Source organism: Sus scrofa, chromosome 12 (genome assembly GCF_054392235.1).
Source record: "Sus scrofa isolate SSC_HxYL_T2T_F1_AM1 chromosome 12, Sscrofa_HxYL_maternal_Yorkshire_Landrace_v2.0, whole genome shotgun sequence".
In the NCBI taxonomy this organism is placed as follows: domain Eukaryota; kingdom Metazoa; phylum Chordata; class Mammalia; order Artiodactyla; family Suidae; genus Sus; species Sus scrofa.
The window spans coordinates 6828045-6848326 of NC_139394.1; the positions used below are offsets into that span (position 1 = coordinate 6828045).

The 20282-nt window shown below is 57.3% G+C and overlaps 2 protein-coding genes across 3 annotated transcripts in view; one reads left to right on the top strand and one right to left on the bottom strand.

Annotated features, from left to right (window-relative positions):
• The window catches only part of KIF19 (kinesin family member 19), a 27069-nt gene extending 10475 nt beyond the window's left edge, over positions 1-16594 (bottom strand). For both annotated transcript variants that reach the window (XM_013980788.3, XM_003357989.5), the window contains exons 1-7: positions 16412-16594; positions 13653-13733; positions 4376-4486; positions 3668-3755; positions 3254-3390; positions 1699-1824; positions 879-1073 (exon numbers count right to left, since the gene is read on the bottom strand). In XM_013980788.3, the coding sequence (XP_013836242.2) occupies positions 879-1073; positions 1699-1824; positions 3254-3390; positions 3668-3755; positions 4376-4486; positions 13653-13733; positions 16412-16450 (777 nt within the window). In that variant the 5' untranslated portion in view covers positions 16451-16594. The remainder of the gene's footprint in view (positions 1-878; positions 1074-1698; positions 1825-3253; positions 3391-3667; positions 3756-4375; positions 4487-13652; positions 13734-16411) is intronic.
• Positions 1-20282, top strand: part of LOC102158693 (CMRF35-like molecule 1) — a 437861-nt gene that overhangs the window by 284634 nt on the left and 132945 nt on the right. The gene's annotated exons all lie outside the window — the stretch shown is intronic.

The following is a 20282-nucleotide window of genomic DNA, read 5'->3' on the forward strand; positions in this document are numbered from 1 at the left end:
AGTCATGACCTCCCGGGTAGCTCAGCTGAGAGCCGGCCAGGTCACAGGCACTGGGCTCTAGAGGGCGTGCAGGCTTCAGCAAGGAAGGAGGAAGGGGTGTGTGTGTGTGTGTGTGTGTGTGTGTGTGTGTAGGATAGAGTCAAATCCCAGGGGGTTCTTGCTTGCTCCAGTCACTGAGAAGCACACTCCCTCCCCCCACTCCTCCTCCAGGAAGCCCTCAGGCCTTTCCTGGAAGAGAGGGCTGTGTTTCTCCAGCCTCACCCTGATTAAACCAACCGTACAAGTTCAAACACGAAGTCTTGTTACTTCTCCCTGGAGCCTCCTGCCCCTTCTATTTGTTCCAGTGCTAAGAGTGACATCACCCAGCCTCCTCACTCAGGTGACCAGGAAACCTCCAAGTCGGCCCGCAGGAGGGGGCCCAGGTGGTGAAGCCAGGCAGGCAGGGCATAGTGGTAGAAACGGGTGACAGACCTTTTTCTCTCCTTGGTATGGTTGGCAGGGCGCCCCCCAGGCTCTGCCCAGGGAACCTCAATCAGAGGATGTTGTCTGCCTGCTACCCCAGCACCTCCTCTGCGCCCCTTCATTCTCTTGCCCCCTCGGCCCCCCGACATTCCTCAGGGCATCCACAGGCTCGTTCCCTGGAGAAACCTTCACATTCCCAGGCCCCTTCCCGCAAACAGCCCCTGGGTGCCTCCCCAGGGTGCCCCATGCCATCCCCTCCTTCCTGTTCCTCTGGGACATTCCTCGGTCCCTTCCCCTCATCCCTACCCTTCTGGGGACAGTCCCCACCCCACGCTTCAGGGAGCTGGGTGGCCAGCATCCTTGCCCTGCCCCAGCCCCAGCCTTCCTCCCCAGCCCTGGGGGGAAGCCAGCCTCACCTGGGAGGCGCGCTCGGAGCCGGCCAGGTCAACCATGAACAGGCGGCCCTGCCGCACCTCCTGCAGGATGTTCCTGACCCGGCTGCGCTGGCGCACGGCCACCTGGAGCACAGCGTGTGAGCGGGAGGACGTCTGGTTGGCGGCCGTGGGCTCCTGCGTCCTCTGCCGGTTCCCCTTCATCAGCAGCTGCATGATCTGAGTGTGCGGGACAGAGCAGGGGAGGCCACTCCTGGCGACCGTGGGGATGCTCCCACATCCCGCATCTGAGAGGCTGGGAAGGGGTCGGGGGGCGGGACAGCCCCCTGTGTGCTGGTTGCCTGGTGGGCCGCCCAGTGTCAATAGGGCTGGGGACACAGAGGCAGGTGAGAGGCCCTCGTTTGCTGTCAGATAGGATTCTCTGTGTCTGCCCTAGCTCCAGGCCCAGCTGAGTGGGCATCTGCTCCCCAGCTGCAGTGCCCAGCCCCCTCCTGCCCTGCCCCCTCTCCCAGGGGTGAGGGCCCTCTCCACTGCCCAGTCTGGCGGCACAAGACTTGTCTCTTTAGGAGTTCCCGTAGTGGCTCTGTGGAAACAAATCTGACTAGTATCCATGAGGATGTGGGTTCGATTCCTGGCCTTGCTCAGTGGGTTAAGGATCCCGCTTTGCTGTGAGCTGTGGTGTAGGTCACAGACGCGGGTTGGATCCTGTGTCGCTGTGTCGCTGTGGTGTAGGCCAGTAGCTGCAGCCCCGATTCGACCCCTAGCCTGGGAACCTGCATATGCTGCGGGAATGGCCCTAAAAAGCAAAAAGAAAAAAAATGGAGGAAAAAAAATAAAGACTCGCCTCTTTGGCATTGATGGTGGAGACTTCGGTGATTCCGGCCACCTGGATCACCCCTTTTGAGTCCTCCCTCAGCTCCAGGTACCCCAGGGCAGGGTTCAGCAGGTCCCGGATCATCTCATTGTAGATCTGATGGAAACAGGTTGGGAAGGGCAGGGGACAGATATTAAGGGGATCAAGGCCAGGAGGTTCCGGCGATGGCCAGGCTCCCCGTCCCTCCCCAGAGCTCCAGAATCCTCTCACAGACACTCTGGTTAAGGAGAAATAGCCTTTGGCCTTGGCAGGCAGTGGTTTCATGTGGGATCTCAGTTCCCAGACCAGAGCTGGGCTGCAGCAGTGAACGTGCCGTGTCCTAAGCACTAGACCACCAGGGAACTCCCAATTCCTTCCTTTTTATGGAGTGGGCATAAGGAGATTTTAGCATCCAGAGGGAAACACTGGCCTGCCAGAGTCAAGGGTACAGAAGGCATCAGAGCCAAGTGGGACTCCCTCTGCACCCAGCTGGGTACTGGGCAGAGGATGGGACATGACCCATGGCCGAGCCCTGTTTGTTGCTAGGCAACCCATACGCTACCTCTGCCTCCCTTCCCTCCTAGGCCCCCGAAGTGCATCTTGCTGGCTGAGTCAACACCACGCTGGCTGGAGCAGCGGTGGCAGCAATGCCTTGCTGCCCTTCCTGAGCTGTCACCCAGGAGATTATCAGTTTCCCGAGGGAGCTGGAGGGGCCAGGAGCCAGATGGAATCTAGCCCACCGGCTCTCCTGCCTCTCTGGCCTCTGCGCACTTCCACACCTGCTGATCCATCATTACCACAGGTGGGGAGTGGGGGCTGTGGCCAGGTCATGAAGGCTGGCAGGTCCAAGCCTGTCCATAGGTACATGCAGTTTTCACCTGTGCCTATACCACCGAGTGCCCGCAGGTAGCCTGGCTAGGCAGACAGGGTCAGCTTTAAGGAGTGGGCCCAGGAGGATGCCATCTGGAAGGATGGCTGAGGTCTGTGCTCAGCGACAAGGCTACTTTGGAGTGTGACACAACAGACAAGGTGCGGCTTTAAAACCCCAGGGTCCTGAGTTTGGATCCCCGCTCCCTCACTTACTGTGTGGCATTGACCTAGCTGCCCAACTTCTCTGAGTCTCAGGGTTTTTTTTTGTTTGTTTGTTTGTTTGTTTTTTAGGGCTGTGCCTATGGACTATGGAAGTTCCCAGGCTAGGGGCCGAATCAGAGCTGCAGCTGAGGTCTGCGCCAGAGCCACAGCAACACAGGATCCGAGCCACATCTGCAACCTATGCCCACAGCTTGCAGCAACACCCATCCTTAACCCACTGAGGGAGGCCTGGGATCGAACCTGCATCCTCATGGATGCTAGTCTGGTTTTTAACCCACTGAGCCACAACCAGAACTCCAGTCTCAGGTGTTTATAAAGTGGGGCCGCCTGTATGCACGTGGGAGCTGTAGTGAGGAGGCCCCCAGGAAACCGCCCAGCGACCTGGCCCCAGAGGGGTGGTCCAAGCTCCGTCCCATGGGGTTTGCATCCAGGCCGAGCTCCGGGGGGGGCTCACCTCCAGGTAGGACATGGACACCTCATACTCCATGTCATCGCTGGTCTCCTCAATGGCTCGGAAGAGGTCATTGAGGGTCTGAACGTAGATACCGGGCTCGTGGTCTGTGCCCAGCATGGTATAGGTCTTCCCGCAGCCTGGGGCAGAGCAGGGGTGTGGGTGAGCAGGGTGGGGGCCAGGAGTCCAGGGGCTCCTGGCAAACCTGGGGCTGTCCTCAAGGCGGCCAGGGAGGTGCGGGGAGGGGGAGAAGATGGTGTCCTGGGCTGGGGCTGGGGCTCGGGGTCCAGAGGGCCCTGGGGGAGGGCAGCTTCAATCAGCCACATCCTGACTCCTGCCGGCCAGAGGGGCTCGATCCTCAGCGGGCAGGGACAGCTGGGGCATATGGTCCTCCCCCAGGGGCTGGGCTCCCCTCACCTGTGGGGCCGTAGGCAAAGACAGTGGCATTGTAGCCTGAGATGACGCCTTCGATGAGGCTTTTGGTGGTGGCCTGATACACCATCTCCTGCAGGGAAAGGAGACCCGTCAGGGGCCTGGGCACAGGCAGGGCAGGGCACACAGGCCTGCAGGCCCCACCTGGCCCCAACAGAAGCAGCTTCTGTCTCTGAAGCCCTCGGCCCTAGAGAAGGCGGGGGTGGGAAGTGCGGATGGCTGTCTCTGCTTTCACCCCATGGGGGGATGCCAGCCTGAAAGGGAGTGCAGGACACCTGAGACGCCTCCCCTCACAGCTGGGTCCCAGTCCCCAGCCTCGAGGACGCATTACATCTGCTCCTGGGAGCATCCCGCACACGGGCAAGGCAGGGGTCCCTGCAAGGGTGTCGGCTTCCCCGAGGCTCTCCCGTCAGCACCAGATGGGCTTTGAGCACCTTCTTCTAGCTCCTGTAGGGGCCGCCTGCGGGGGGTGCTGTGGGGGTTCCCGTGTCGGGGGGCATCTGCGGGCTGACCACTGTGTGTCCACACAGGAGGCTCACACGTATGGGGATGCGGCAGGATAGAAGCCAGAGAGCAAGTGGTGGAGGGCAGGCCGAGGTTTGGTGGCAGGGTCCCCTGAGAGCTCCCTTGCCAGCGGGGCCGAGGGCAGAGAGGGGATCCCCTGTGTGTCCCTGGGCCCAGGCCTTCCCTTACCTGGGTGGCAGTGAAGTCAAAGGCCACGTCGAATAGGTAGGACTTCTCTCGGGAGCGGTGCGCCCGCAGGATGTCATCGGGGTCCTCCATTGGGTCCATAAGAACCACCATCTGCAAAAGTCCCCAAGGGGGTCCGGTGGTCACCTGGGAGTCCCAGGCCTACCACAGGACATGGTGGGGAGTGGGAGGGGCTGGATGACGCTGTGCCGGGAGCACCAGGACCAAGGAGGTAAACTGAGTCCTAAGAGAGGACAGGGCGCAGAGGACGGACAGACTGTCCCAGGGCCACCCAAGGTCACAGAGACAGTGACAGAGCTCCCTTTCAGGGTCAGCAGGGGAGCCAGGGCCAGTGATACTCCACAGAGGCCTGGCGAACAGAAAAGGAGGGATGGGCAGCCACGCTGAGGGGCAGAGGGAGCTGATGGTGAGGCAGCAGGGGGCTGACTTGGGAGCCCAACCCACCCCGTGGACTTGGGGGGTCCGCGTGGGTCCCTTTGGGAGTACCCTTATCCAGCACCAGGATCCAGGAGGCCCAGTCTGGGGGGCTGCAGCCCTGGGGCTCCCACCAGCCTCCTCCCAGCACTCTCCCTGTGCCCTGATTGCACCCCCTCCTCCTGGACTCCTGCCGTAAGTACACACCTGCGCTCATTGCATCTAAACTGGCCTAAGACCCTCGGGGTCCCAGCAGAGCCCCCTCTGGGATTCTCAATGGAGATGGAAGAGGTAAGACAGCTCCCTGAGAGGCCTGACCCTGGGAGCCTCACCCAGAGGTTTTTTCCAGTCAGATGGGCTTCCAGGCAGGCCAGTTAGGGAAGATGCTACAGACAGGTGAGGCTGGGCTTTGCGTAGGGAAAGGAGGAGGCTGCTGACAGAGGCCCCGGAGAAGCTGGCCAGGGGCTGGGGGGCCACCAGGAGCTGAATGCAGGGCTCCTGGGCCTGTGCTATGCCTCGGGTGCCCACATGTCCCCAAACACCTCTTTTGGGGCTTCCACTCCAGCATCCTGGAAGCTTTGTCCAGGATCCAGTTCTTGGCTCAGGCCCTAACATCAGCCGCAGGAGCCCTGATCAAGTTTCAGACCCAAATGGAGATAAACCAGCCCCCAAATCCGCAGGTGTGGACCGCAGCAGGATGCAGCGGAACCTGACCAGCCATACAGCTTGCACCCTGGTGCCAGAGACAGTGTCCCCGGCAACTCCAGCGGCCTCCAGGGCACCCTCCGTGGTCCTTCAGTGCAGGCGCGGGTGAGCCACATGCACTAATGCCCATCACCCACTGATCACCTTCAAATGACCTCTGGGCATTGCCAAGTTCATGGCACCGTGGGCATTTGGTTCCTTTGAATCAGGACATTGTCAGCACTGCTGACAATGCCCTCTTAAAGAGGGCTTTGTCTGGGTCTCCGTCTGCCTGGGCCCCAGCCTGCACCCCACCCCTCAGAGCATCACCCCCATCCCTGTCCACTCGGGCACACAATGGAGGCCTTGTGCCACGCGGCCAGGTGAACTGGAGCTGAGCCATGGACGGCTGGCCACGGGGAGCAGCACGGAGAGGTCAGGTGGGGTGACCACGATGGCTGGGCACTTCTCTATACCGGGCATTAAATGAGGCTCCAAGGAGGGAAAATGAGATACAGTTCCAAGAGGCCTCTGACACGTACGTCCAGTGGGGAATCGATGATTATAATAACAAGCGCCAGGCTACAGGAGGCTATCAGAGTTAGGGGCGGGGCATCCAGCTTTTCCACTCCAGGAGGGCTTCCTGGAGGAGGTGGCATCAGCTCCGAGTCTTAAAGAATGAGGATGTCTTGGCCGAGGAAAACGAGGTGAGGCAAGTACGAGGAGGGAAAAGCACCAGCAAAGCCGCGAGGGGAGAGGGAGGCCATGGGCAGTTCATGGCAGGGCTGGGATGAGCACAGACCCAAGATAACCTCCGAAAGGCCTGGGTCTCTTCGGGCCCTTCTGTGAGCACATGCTGTCCCCGCTCTGGGAGGCTCCCGCATGTCCTAAATGTCACCCCGGCCAGCAGCCAGCATCTGCCCAAGGAAAGGTTTCTGAATGAAGCGGCACCCGGGGAGCCTTGACGGTGCCCACGCGGCTCTGAGCACCTTGCACGTGCTTTCTCATCTTCTCTGACAACTCAGAGCAGGCGCTCTTGTTATGGTGGGATTGTAACGAGAAATCAGATGTGTAACGTCCCCATTGCTGCCCTGCCAAGGACGGAGCTGGCTGGATTCAGAGCTCTTAGGTCCCGGAACCTAGACTCCTCACCCCAAGGCCCCCCCCGTCCCTGCCTCTGGACCCACAGCGGCCTTCCTGGGGAAACGCCCACTTGTTGTGGCTGCCCTGCATCCTTCCCAAATTCAGAGGTCCAAGCCCCAGGACCCTGAACGTGATCTTGTTCGGAAACAGGGTTGCTGCAGATGTCTTTTGTCAAGTTAGGAAGTGTCCCGATAAAAAGGGGAAATTGGGACACAGGCACACATGGAGGGAAGACAATGGGAAGAGACACGGGGAGCAGGGGCTGTCTGCACATCATGGGCAGAGGCCTGGAACAAGTTCTCCTTTGCAGACCTTAGAAGGAGCCAGCCCTTCAGACGTCTGGCCTGACGTCTATTGGTCAAGCCCCCAGTCTTGTATTTTCCTGCCCACGAGGCACCGGGCACTGGCCTCTGGGACGTTTCAATGAGGATGTGGCTCACACAGGTTGCACGGGGGCCTCCCATTGCTGCCAGGAGGGTGGGAGGCAGGGCCGTCGGTGGAGAAGGTGGGCTGCATAGAGTGGGGCTCTGTCCCCACAGCTCCAGGCCTCCTAACCCAGCAGAGGCCCCAGCTTGACCGTTCCCTGCCCCCACTGCCTCTACACCCAGGCCTGTTTTAATTCAATGCCCATTTTCTTTCTACAGTTCTAGCTTTGGGCTCTGATACCCAAGATCCGAGATCCGTTACGGAAGTAGGGGGGCCTCAGGTGAGGGCGAGGGCGCCATCCATGGTCTGTGTCCCTGTTAGGGGCCAGACTCCTCCCAGCATCTCCTAGGTGAGAAATACCATGAACAAAGCAGGTCGTGTTGGGAGTCCTTCCTGCTGCGCACCACTAAGCTGTGGGCTTTGATCGGCTTTGCAGCTTTAACCCATTCCTTTCTGGCCTCCAAAGGGCTAAACCAAGACCAGGGCTTCAGAATCTTGGCATTACTGACACTTTGGGCTGGTTCACTGTCATCGGGAGCGTGTTTAGCAGCAGCTCTTGCCTCTACCCACTAAGACGCCAGTGGCACAGCCTCTGCCCAGATGTGACACTGCAGAATGTTCCCTGGGGAGCAAAATCACCCTGGTTGAAAACCTCTGACCTAGATTATCCCTCCTCAAGCCTCCCAACCGGTAGTGAACCCTCTCGGGGAGGAGGTGGGCAAACTGGGTTCAGGTTCAGGTTCCACGCACCTCTCTGGGCCTCAGCTTCTTCCCGGTTGGAAGTTGGAGAGGACCAACCGAGTCATAGCCTTGAGAGAAGAAATCACGCCAATACCCCTCACCGACTCAGAAGGCCCAGCAGAGAATGGGAATCTGGGGAGGCCCCAACCTGGGAGCATCATTTCAGTTCAGGGAGCTGGGCCCATAGCTCCTTGATTCTCCAGGTATTACAAGACAAGTAAAACGAAAGCCTGATTCCACGTGGATATCACTCCTGTAAGGCTGTTTCTAGATTTTTTGCTTGTTTTTTTATTCTTTTTTTTTTTTTTTTTTTTTGTCTTTTGTCTTTTTTGTTGTTGTTGTTGTTGTTATTGTTGCTATTTCTTGGGCCGCTCCCGCGGCATATGGAGGTTCCCAGGCTAGGGGTTGAATCGGAGCTGTAGCCACCGGCCTACGCCAGAGCCACAGCAACGCGGGATCTGAGCTGCGTCTGCAACCTACACCACAGCTCACGGCAACGCCAGATCGTTAACCCACTGAGCAAGGGCAGGGATCGAACCCGCAACCTCATGGTTCCTAGTTGGATTTGTTAACCACTGCGCCACGACGGGAACTCCTGTTTTTTTATTCTTTAAGCAGGAGAACTTGTGGCTGTCTTATTTCTAGTTATGTACCATTTTGGGGGTACTCAAGAAAGGAGATTTTTGCAATCCCAGGCCCGGAAAGTCCGCAAGCTACATAGACCAGAATGCTGAGCTCATAAAGCCACCAAGGCTGGTGCCTTGGCCAGGTCCCCACCTGCCTGCAAAACCCTGATGACCCTGAGGCCTGGGATGAGGGGAGGCATAACGAAGATCACCTGGGGCTGCATCCCTCATGGGTCTGCAGATATCTTCATCAGCATCCCCACCCCCACCCCGGAGCTTGTAAAATACAGATTCCCAGTGCCACAAATTCAATAATGAGACTCTCTCGGGAACTGGGCCCACACATCTGCCTTTTTTTAACTGGTACTCTTGCCTTGTACCCATTCTGGTGCTAAATGTCAAAATCTTTGCATCCTGGCAGGTTTTTTTTTTTTTTTTTTTTTTTTTTTTTTTTTTTTTTTTTTTTGGTGGTGCCCACAGCTGCAAAGGTTCCCAGGCCAGGGATGCTCTTGCCACAGCAGCGATCTGAGCCACAGCAATTGACAACACTGGATCCTTAACCTGCTGAGCCACCAAGGGACTCCCATTATTCATAATAGTCAGAAAGTAGGAAATAACCCAAACTCCCATCAGCTAAAGAATGGGCCAACCCAATGCAGCGTATCCACTGCCTGGAATACTATCCATAAAAAGGAAGTTCTGGCACATGCTACTGCGTGTGTGAACCTCAAAAACATCAGGCTCAGCGAGACAAGTCAGACATGAAGGGCTGCACATGGTATGATTTCATTTATACGATCTGTCCGGAACAGGTGAATCTAGAGAGATAGAAAAAAAAAGAAAAGAAAAAAGAAAAAAAAAAAGGATTTCCTGTCATGGGACAGGGAAACGAATGCAACTAGGAACCATGAGGTTGTGGGTTTGATTCTTGGCCTTGATCAGTGGGTTAAGGATCCGGCGTTGCCATGAGCTGTGGTGTAGGTCGCGGATGAGGCTCGAATCTAGTGTTGCAATGGCTGTGGCGTAGGCTGGCAGCTGTAGCTCCGATTGGACCCCTAGCCTGGGAACCTCCATATGCTGCTAGTGTAGCCCTAAAAAAAAAAAAAAAAAAAAAAAAAGGAAAAAGAAAAAAGAAAGCCTGGCCTGGGGCCGGAGGGGGGAGGGGACGTGGCTGGGGCAATGGGTGGGATGGGGTGAGGTGTCCGCTAAGGGGCGGCAGGAAAGACTCCTGGACCCTCTCCCAGTCACCCTTCACTGGGCTCAGCTCTTTGGGGCAACAGAGCCAAGAAGCATCCAGATGGGTGTGCAGGGCAGCCCCTAGCCCTGGGCAGACAAGTGGGCTAAGGTGCCAGGCTGTCCCCATGGCATCTGTCACCTTACACTTTATCTTTCACAACAGTGTCCCTCTTGCATGGCAAAGCTTCCCCTTGCAGATCACCTCCGATCCTCACAGCAGCTCTTGTGCTGGGCAGGGCAGGTTCGTAATATCCTGTCTTCTGATGAAGACGCAGAGACCAGGACTTGGACGCCCCTTGCCTGGGGGCTCAGACAGGACGCCAAAAGCACAGGAGGGTGACAGGTGGGCTTTGAGCAGATAAAAGCTAATTATGGGATTATGTCTATGGCCGGGCGACTCAAATCTTGTAGATAAACAGAGTCTGGAAGCCTCGGGGCAGGGTCAGTGGGCCGTGGGCTCTGTGGGCTGGGGGGTGGGGGGAAAGTAAGTCTTCTTTTTCCAGCCTTGGTACTTCTGGGTCCCACTGGCCTCTCAGGCTGTCCCCGCCTTTTGTGGTCATTGATGGCACCCCTGAGGGGTCTGGGCGTCAAGGTCTAGTTCTACCCCAGATGCTACTAGGAGACCCAGTTCCTGCCACTCTCTTCCAGGAATACACATGCGTGGTGGTGACCTCAGACAGAGTCTGAAGCCAAAGGAGAGGAAGGGCAGGAGGTGGGCCAGGGTCTCACTTACCCCTGGGGTCTGAAACCATCCTGTATGTCAGCCCTTGAGATACACTAACATCTATTAAGCCCCTACTGTGTACGAGACACTGGGTACCCACTGCCCACGAAGACTTCTAAGAGCACCCTGTGTGGGCCTGAACGGAATGGGGGAGCTAAGACCCAGGCAGCCACACTGCCCCCTTTACAGCTCCGAACCCTAACTCCAGCTTCCCCAGAACCCAGGCACGCCGGCCTCTTGACACCTGAGGACACTCTGCCGCATGAAGGGCCACCTCTGCCAAGCCAGGGGAATCATGTCCCCCTCGTCCCCAGGAGAACAATGCCCAGCTCTATGCCAGGCTGCCTGGGACCCCTCACAGTGGCCCAAGCCAGGCCTTGGCCCACCTCGCCCCACCTCCACATCCACCGACTTCGGCAGCACCATCTCCCTGCTGACCAAGGGCTGGGCCCTCCATAGTGGGATGCTCGGCTCGGGGGCCCCCCACCCCCAGGCCTGAGATGGCACCAGCAGGGGTGCAGGCCAGTGATGCAGGCGTGGAGGAGCCAGGGCCACAGACAAGCTGTGGGGGTCGCTGGAGAGGGATGGCACTCAGGGGACAGGGCCTGGTCAGAGCAGGAGGCTGGGCCATCGTCTGTCCATTTTGCTTCTTGGACTCCTGGGTCTTCGTCTCCTGCCTGCCAGGGCCTTACTGGTCAGAGGGCCGGAGCATTTGGGCAGTGGCTGGATTTAAAGAGGTTCTCAGCCTGCATTTCCCTGCAGGGCCCAGAGTCCGTGTTGAGAATCCTAAGCCCTCGCTACTCCTGCAAGTCCAAGCTGACAACGGGGCAGCCCCACTGGGACTGGCCAGCCCGGGACCTTCTCAGAGGCGCAGCTTGGCCTCCTGCTCCACTGGCTGGGACAGAAAGGAGCCAGTGTTCGCCGTGAGTGGGCACACAATAGGCTGTGACCTGGACCAGAGTGTTTTCATCAGCATCAGGGAATATCTATCAGCCCCCACTCTGGCTGGGAGCCAGGAGCAGCCGAGAGGCAGCATCATTGTCCCATCCCTGCGGACCTGATGGCCTCAGGGACAAGTTGGACTGACGCGGAGAGGCCTTGCTTGGAAGGAGGTTTCTCTGGCTCTTCATGGCTGGCCCCTCTCACCAGCCAATCCAGCAGCTCTGGGCACTTTCAGTCACTCATAGGTGATGACTCAGAACTCTTAAATGCCTACTGTGGGAGCTCCCTGGTGGCCTAGCAGTTAAGGGTCTGGCGTTGTCACTGCTGTGGCTCAGGTCACTGTGGCGTTTTTTTTTTTTTTTTTTTTTTTTTTTAGGTCCACTCCTTGGCATATGGAGGTTCCCAGGCTAGAGGTCTAATTGGAGTTACAGCGGTCAGCCTATACCACAGTCACAGCAACGCCACATCTGAGCTGCATCTTTGACATACACCACAGCTCATGGCAACGCCGGATCCTTAACCCACTAAGTGAGGCCAGGGATCGAACCTGCATCCTCGTGGATGCTAGTCAGATTTGTTTCTGCTGAGCCACAACAGGAGCTTCTGTGGTGCAGGTTCAATCCCTGGCCCAGGAACTTTCGTAAGCTGCCAGTGCGGCCAAAATGCCTACTGTGTTCCTGGGGGAGGCACTGTGCATACACTAGCGCCCAAAGATTCTCTGGAGAAGGTATTATGGCTACTGTCCCCACTAACAGAGGAGGCAACTGAAGCTTCTGGAAGAACCTGGCCAAGGCCACACAGCTGGCAAATAGCAGAACCTCCCCTGCCCACCCTGGGCCTTTGCATGGGGGGGGGTCTTCCCAGCCATCTCCCGCTTTCCCTGAGGCTACCCTTTCCCAAGAGGGAACAGGAGAAATCAGGAGGCTGGTACCACCCAGCTCTGCTGTCTGTGCCCACAGCTCATTGGGGCTGAAGAAAGAGGCTGGGTGGGTACCAGTCCCCAGGGAGCCCAGAGGCAGGCAGGCATCTTGGGCTGTGCTGTCCACCTATGGTTTACTTACTGTGGCCCTTGGACTTCCTGAGTCCAGCCTGCCAGGCCCCAGGCCAGCAGGTGCCCACTTTGCACCTTTCTCTGCATTGCACTGTGCCACCCCGACTCCTGTGATCCCCCCTCCCCAGCATATCCTGCCACCTGCATGAGCCCTGGTCTCAGGAGAAGCCAGCAGCAGCAGCAGCCACTGAGCGGAGGCAAGTGGTGGCTCTCGGGCTCCCCATAGGCCACATCGCCGTGACCCTTCTAACTGGGCACCAAGGTTGCCCCCACTGCCCTCACCCCTGGGCCCACCCCACCGCACACCTGAGGGCTAAACTGCCCACCCAGACATCCTAGCTGCAGTTTAGTGTGTGGTCTGGCTCCTCCCACACTTCCAGCCTCACACACACCTCTCCCCGCTTCTCTCTCCTGCTTGAGCCACACTGGCCTGAGTTACCCAGGTGTATCACTATCCCTCTCACCACAGGGCCTTTGCACATGCAAGCCCCTCTGGTTGAAATATCTCCCTTCAGCACACTCCTAATCACCTCTTCTTCATCCTCTTCCAGCTCAAGCATCCTTTCTCAAGGAAGCCCTCTCTGACCTCCAGGACCAGGTCAAGTTCCCTTTGACTCTCATAGCCCCCCACATTTCTTTGCACCCCTGGTTGACTATACATTCACAGGTCTGTGTTTCAATTCCTTCATTAAAGTCTGGTCGCCATGCACTGCCAACAGAGGGAGGACAGGGGCTTTTCTGCTCACTGCAGTTTCCTGGCTCCTAGCTCTGCCCCCGGTGTGTTGTGGGTACTTGATAAATATTTATTGTCTCCTGTGTAAATGGAGGTGGGGCTTGCCCTTCCCACCTCATCATGGTGACAGGAGGACCCAGAGAGCAAATAGACATCCAAAGACTTTGCAAAACATGAACAGTCTGGAGGTGAGTTAGCTCTAGTCCCTCTGAGCACTTGCTCTATGGGGACCAGACACGTTAAGGTGAGGGAGTCATGTCATGGGTTCTTGGAAGGTATGTGAATTTTTTCCGGGCTCGATGGAGGGGCTCAGGGCTCCCCCTTCCAGGCTAGGGAAGCTTTTAGCTCTCCTTGGATCAATCTAGGGAGGCTTCCTGGAAGAAGGACCATGGTTTCCTGATGATGGAATCAATAGTGCAGCCCAGAGTTCAGAGGGTAGAGGAAGGGCTCTTTCCCTCCGCCCCCTCCCCAGGTACCTGCCCCACAGGTGTCAGCAGACCTCTGCTCTGCCCTGCAGTCCGGGCCACAGCCCCGCTTACCTGCTCGTCTACTTTATGGGCGATGAGGGTGGCTCCTTCCTCCAGCTCTGCCACGCTGATGGGCCGGACCCGGAGCGCCACCTAGGAGGGAAGGCCAGAACCCTGGACTCAGATGGAGAGAGCTGTGCTGGGCCACAGAGAGAAGGATGAGTGGACCCCAGGATTCCTCCCTCGGACAAGCCCCATGGATTCTTCTCTCACCTGCCCCCCAAGCCTGGTTCACCTTTTTTTTTTCTTTTTTCCTTTTTAGGGCTACGCCTGTGGCATATGGAAGTTCCCAGGCTAGGGGTTGAATCAGAGCTGCAGCTGCCAGCCTATGCCACAGCCACAGCAACATCAGCTCTGAGCTGCATCTATGACCTATACTGCAGCTCGTCAGATCCTTAATCCACTGAGCGGGGCCAGGGATGGGACCCGCATCCTCATGGATACTAGTAGGGCTCTTAACCTGTTGAGCCACAACAGGAACTCCTAGCCTGGTACATCTTAAGGAAAGCTCAGTATTTTAAGGCTACCATCTAGGTCGAGGGCGCCAGGTCTACAGGGACAGGGCTGCGTCTGAGTCTATGAATTTCCCAGGAGCCTGTGCCCCAAGGAGAGTCCCAGGGGAGAGAGCTGTCTGCTCCTCTAGGCTGCATCAGTCACACGGCCAAATTAAGCACCTGCAGCTCTCCTGGGCTTTGAACTAGGAGCCCTTGGCACAGGAACAGACGGTCTGCGCATCTGTGAATGATGCACTGCTCACAGTTGGTGGGTGATGGGGGAGGGCAGAGAATGTCCCCTCCTTATGCTGACAACTTGTGACCATGTTCCCTCCCGGAGACAGTGACATCGGGATCTCCCTCCTCCGCCTATTCTCCGGCCAGTGAGAGGTGTGCGTGGGGGGGGGTATTCATTCTGGGCATGGGTCTCCCCCAAAGGACAGTGAGACGTTTCTTCCTTTTTTTTTTTAAAAAAAAATTTATTATAGTTGATTAACAATGTTCTCTTAATTTCTGCTGTACAGCAAAGTGACCCGGTTATATATAAATGTTCTTTTTTTCACATTATCCTCCATCATGTTCCATCACAAGAGATCAGATAGAGTTCCCTGGGCAGAATCTCATTGCTTATCAGGAGCTGTTTCTTCTGCTGATCAAGGGGAAATAGCTGCTGGGCCCTCACACTGTATGAATCCCTCACTCTCAGAGGCACTTGGCTGCCTCTCAGATCTTCCGTGCCGGGCTCCTCAGCCAAACTCCTCCGGCAGGAGGGGAAGCCCCTTGTCCCTGCCCCAGACACACCACACACATATGCCAAGGCAAGCCACTTTCAAAGGGACAATTCTAAACTGTCAGAGAGGGTCTGGGGCTCCTTGGGGGCCTGGGGCTGAGGTTCCCCTGCAGAGGCTGGAGTCTCCAGGGCTGCCTTGTCCTCCAGTTACAGCACCACCCACCTGCTGGGGAGGGAGGCCCTTCCCCAGATCTCAGAAGTCAGGGGGCAGGGAGGGGGCTGGGAGGAAGCAGTGGCTTTGGGGTCACGGAGTCTTTCCCCTCAGCACTCTCACCTGGCACCACGGGTCATTAGAAATCTGTCTTTGGGAGTTCCCATCGTGGCGCAGTGGTTAACGAATCCGACTAGGAACCATGAGGTTGCGGGTTCGATCCCTGCCCTTGCTCAGTGGGTTAAGGATCCAGCGTTGCCGTGAGCTGTGGTGTAGGTTGCAGACGCGGCTTGGATCCCGCGTTGCTGTGGCTCTGGCGTAGGCCAGTGGCTACAGCTCCGATTCAACCCCTAGCCTGGGAACCTCCATATGCCGCGGGAGCGGCCCAAGAAATAGCATCAACAACAACAACAGCAAAAAGACAAAAGACAAAAGACAAAAAAAAAAAAAAAAAAAAAAAAAGAAATCTGTCTTTGAAGTTCCCCTCGTGGTGCAGCGGAAATGAATCCGACCAGGAACCATGAGGTTGCAGGTTCGATCCCTGGCCCCGCTCAGTGGGTAGGATCCGGCGTTGCTGTGGCTATGGCGTAGGCCAGCAGCTGTAGCTTTGATTAGACCCCTAGTCTGGGAACCTCCTTATGCCCCTGGTGCGGCCCTAAAAAGCAAACAAAAGAAAAAAAAGAAATCTGTAGTTGCCTCTACCCGCCTCCCACACCCCCCACTCACACCTCTTCCTCTGCCCCAGATCCCAGGGCAGGGGGCGGGGATGGGGGGTGGGGGGTGCATCTTGTTTGCTTCCAGCACTTCTCTGAAACATTTAGAGTCCTGACTAGGGCAGCCTCTGTGTTGCAACCCAATAAGCCAGCCACCTGCAACCCTGTGCCAGCTCCTCTGGCAGGTGGGGGCGGCTATTGTGTCTACCTGTGATTCCCCAAACCCTTTAATCGCCTGAACTAGGAAACTCCCACCTTTCTTCTCAGGGCGGGTAGGTCAAGCCCTCCCTGCCCCTGGCTTTTCTGGATCAGAGAGCAGTCTTGTCCCAGAGGCCCATCTGCAGAGGTGAGTGCCAGGGGTCCCCTGGTGGGAGGGTGGAAAGGGGGAGCGGGGCTGAAGCCAGGTTAACTTTTCAGGCCTTAGCAGGATGGCCGCGGTGCCTTCCTTCGTGACATCCATGACTTGGGGAAAGTTGCTCTGGACAGTCCCAGCCCGGATGCTGAGTGTCTTCTTCGTGGGGGCACACAGTCCAGTCCAGAGGCCGACGGAGAGTTTGGGTTCGCGGGGGGGGGGCATGGAGGGGTCGAGGAGGAGGAGGAGGAGGAGGCTGATGGGGTCTCACCATGAGTTGCTGGTCCTTGGAGTCCCCGCTGTCCTTCATGCTTCCGGCGGGTGGAAGGGCTCAGGCCGCGACAGCGCGCATGGCCGAGCCGCACCCCCACCGCCGCCGCCGCCGCCGCCGCCGCCGGGTCCCTCGCAGCCTCGCCTGCGCCGCGGCTGCCTGACAACCCGAAACCAACAACGCGCCCGCGGCCGAGGGCGCTGACCCGGAGGCGGGGCCGGGGGAGGGCCCGACGGCGCCTCCCGCCCCCCGCGCCCCCGCCCCTCCGCGCTGCGGCCCAAAGCTGGTCGCCTCCGCCGAGGAGGCGCCCGAGCCTGCGCCGCTCTCCCGGCGACTGTCCGCCTGTGCGAACCTCCGGCCCCCGGCGCGGCCCCGCGTCCGCCGAGCACCGCCGCGTCCGTCCGTTTGGTAGCTCTGGGCTCCCCCTCCCCGCGGCCCCCGGCTCGCGGCCCCGGCTCCCCTCGCACCGCCCTCCAGGGGGCGCTCGTCCGGCCGCGCGACTCGAAGGCCCGCCGCGCTCCCGGCCGCTGGGGCCACGCGCATCTGCTGCCAGTCTGCCCGCCTGTCTGATCTCAGCGTCTCCAGGGCGGCGGCGGGCAGCCTTGTGTTTCCATGGGCGCTGCGTGCATCGTGGCTGTGGCTCGTGTCTCTGGCGTGGAGTCTTCACTCCGTGTCCAGTGACAGAGGAGGTAAAGCGTTGGCCTTTGGCCCGGGCTGCCCGCCCGAGCGTGCAGGGGAGCACCTGTATTACTTGGATTGTGTCCCAGAAGAGCCCGCCTCAAGGTACCCCACTAGCAAACAAGACCTCATGGGGAAACCCAGAATCTAGGTCAAGGCGGCTGGGTCTGTGTGTTCCCTGCCTGCTGTTAAGAGCCACGATACTGTGCAAGAAGGTGTCTGTCAAACGCTGCAGTCTCCATTCTTGGGGAGATCAACAGCAGTTACACAGTGGAAAGATTCCTGGCCTCAGGAGGCCCCCCCGGGAAAATAGGATTCTGGTCCCAGCTCGGCATCCAACTTGCCAAACCACCTGGAGCCAGTCTTTCCTGTCCCCCTCCGGGGCTTAGTTTCCTGGGCGATGGTGGAGCTCCGCCCACTTCTGTTGGTCCATCTTTCTTGTCTTCTGCCCCCACTGAAGCTGAACCAGGCAAGCCCCCCCCCCCCCCCGCAAAGACTGGGCAAGGGGAGTCCGGCGGGGTCACTTCCCTTTTAAGGAGCCGCTCATCCCCCGGGACTGTCTCAGACAGCCTGGCATACACCCCGAGGCAGAGCGTGATGCCAGCCTGGGCTCTGGGACTGGCTTCCCCGGCTGCCCCCAAGGAGCATGTGTTAGGTATAGTTATTAATAAACCATGGCAGGATGCAGCCCCTGGCCCCGGCTTTGATAAATAGATAAACCAAGAGACGCTCCACGGAAACCAAACACTCCTGCAGGGGGTCCCAAGGGTTTGTCCTGTTCACTGGCCAAGGCTGCCCCCCGGGGCTGTACATGGAACTGGCTGGTCTGCAAATGGGTGAGCTGCAGGGAGGAGCAGGGAAGTCTGAAGACATGTCATTTAGATTGAAAACCCCCTCCGGGCTTGCATTTCAGACCCCAGGGTCTAATCTGTTTGGGCCAGCACCAAAGGCCTCTGGTCAATTATATTACAGCTATTTTTCTCTCTTTTCTTTCTTTTTTTTCCCACACGCACACATCCCACCCAGGATGGCCCGTGGTGTCCAAATAAAAGGCGCTTCTAAGCAGGCGGTCCCAGCCCTTCTTGGATTCTAATTCGTCACAAAATCTTCTCTATTTTCAAATGTCCTTCACTCGATTCCTGAGTCAATGACACTGCCGTCCTTGGGGGAGGTCTTTTTTTCCAAGGCATATGGAAGTTCCCGGATTAGGGGTCGAATTGGAGCTGCAGCTGCCACAGCCACAGCAATGCCAAATGAAGCCACATCTGTGACCACAGCTTGTGGCAATGCCAGATCCTTAACCCACTGAGAAAGGCCAGGGGTTGAACTCGCATCCTGACAGACACTATGTTGGGTTCTTAACCTGCTGAGCCACAACGGGAACTCCCCTGCATTGTTGTTCTGGAGGTCCATCTTCCATTTATTTGTTTGCTTTCAAAACTGATCTCACATGTCCCCTCCAGCCTTCTCTGGACTTTTTGAGCTCATTTGAGATCATCAGGCATTTACCTGAAGTTTCCAGTGGGCCAAAGCTCCTTTACCTAAAGAAAAATACTGCCACTGTCCTCTAGAGTACTGATGTCATTAACAACCATTGTCTCCACGGAACAACTGTATTTTCTTTCTTTCTTTCTTTTTTTCTAGTCGTGTCCAAGGCATGTGGAAGTTCTCGGGCCAGGGATTGAACCTGCGCCACAGCAGCAACCCAAGCTGCTGCAGTGACTACACCTGATCCTTAACTGCTGTGCCACAAGAGAACGCCGCAATGGTATTTTCAATCAGAGATATATGACATTCACCACCGTCCTCCAGACCCACCCCAGTCGGAACCCACTGGGCTCACTGAGCCCTGAGTACTCTCTAAATTCCTGTCACCCTCAAGGGCCCAAGGCACCAAAGTCCCCCCTGCCTGTGAGCTGGACATGGGCACTGATAACTTGGGAGGTGAAATGAGAGCAAGTCATTGGAAAACGAAGCATCCACTGAGGATTTTCTCTTAAGAAGCCGCCCCAGGAGTTCCCTGGTGGCTCAGTGGGTTAAGGATCTAGTGTCTCATTGCTGTAACTCTTGTTACTGCTGTGATGCTGGTTTGATCCTGGCCCTGGAACTTTCCGAATGCCTCAGGCATGCCCCCCCCCCCCCGCCCCAAACTGAACAACACACACAAAAAAAGAACAATAAAGAAGAAGCCCCAGCATCCCTTCACAGGCTTGGGCTTCAGCTGCTGAAGGGATCCTGAGAAACCATTTCACACATCATCCTAGTAGCTTCTCTTATGAATCTAGAATTTGCTGCTCATGGGGAAGGCTGCTACCAGTTTTTTTTTTTGTTTTGTTTTTGTTTTTGTCTTTTTGCCATTTTTTGGGCTGCTCCCTCGGCATATGGAGTTCCCAGGCTAGGGGTCGAATTGGAGCTGTAGCCACCAGCCTACGCCAGAGCCACAGCAACGCGGGATCCGAGCCGCGTCTGCGACCTACACCACAGCTCACGGCAACACCAGATTGTTAACCCACTGAGCAAGGCCAGGGATTGAACCCGCAACCTCATGGTTCCTAGTTGGATTCGTTAACCACTGAAGGCCCACCTGCGGCATATGGAAGTTCCCAGGCTAGGGGTCTACTCTGAGCTGCAGCTACAGCCACAGCAACACAGGATCTGAGTCGCATCTGTGGCCTACACTATAGCTCACAGCAACTCTAGATCCTTAACCCACTGAGTGAGGCCAGGGATCGAACCTGCATCCTCAAGGATACTAGGTGGATTTGTTTCTGTTGCACCACAACGGGACCTCCATGTCACCAGTTGCTTTTAAGTGAGGGAGGTAATAGACATCGAAGACTTTAACCCAGTTGTGTGTGTTGGGCTACATAACCCATGGTGTGTTGTGTTGACATGTCCAATATTTCATTGACTCCCACCAAATCATCTCCCGAGGTAGGGAACAGAGGTGCAGGGGCTCAGGGCATCCACAGCCATCACACCGCTCCAAGCCGCCATCCTCTCTCACCTGACACCTGATGTCCTCCAGCCAGTCTCTGTGCCACCTCCCTCCAGGCATCATCTGTCAGCAGCCCAGTGATTATCAAAAATACAAATCTGATCACGCCACTGCCCTGCTTCTCAATGCAATGAGGAGAAATGTCAAAATCCTCAACAGGCCCTTCAAGGTCCTGCCTGCCTCGCCCCTGGGCGC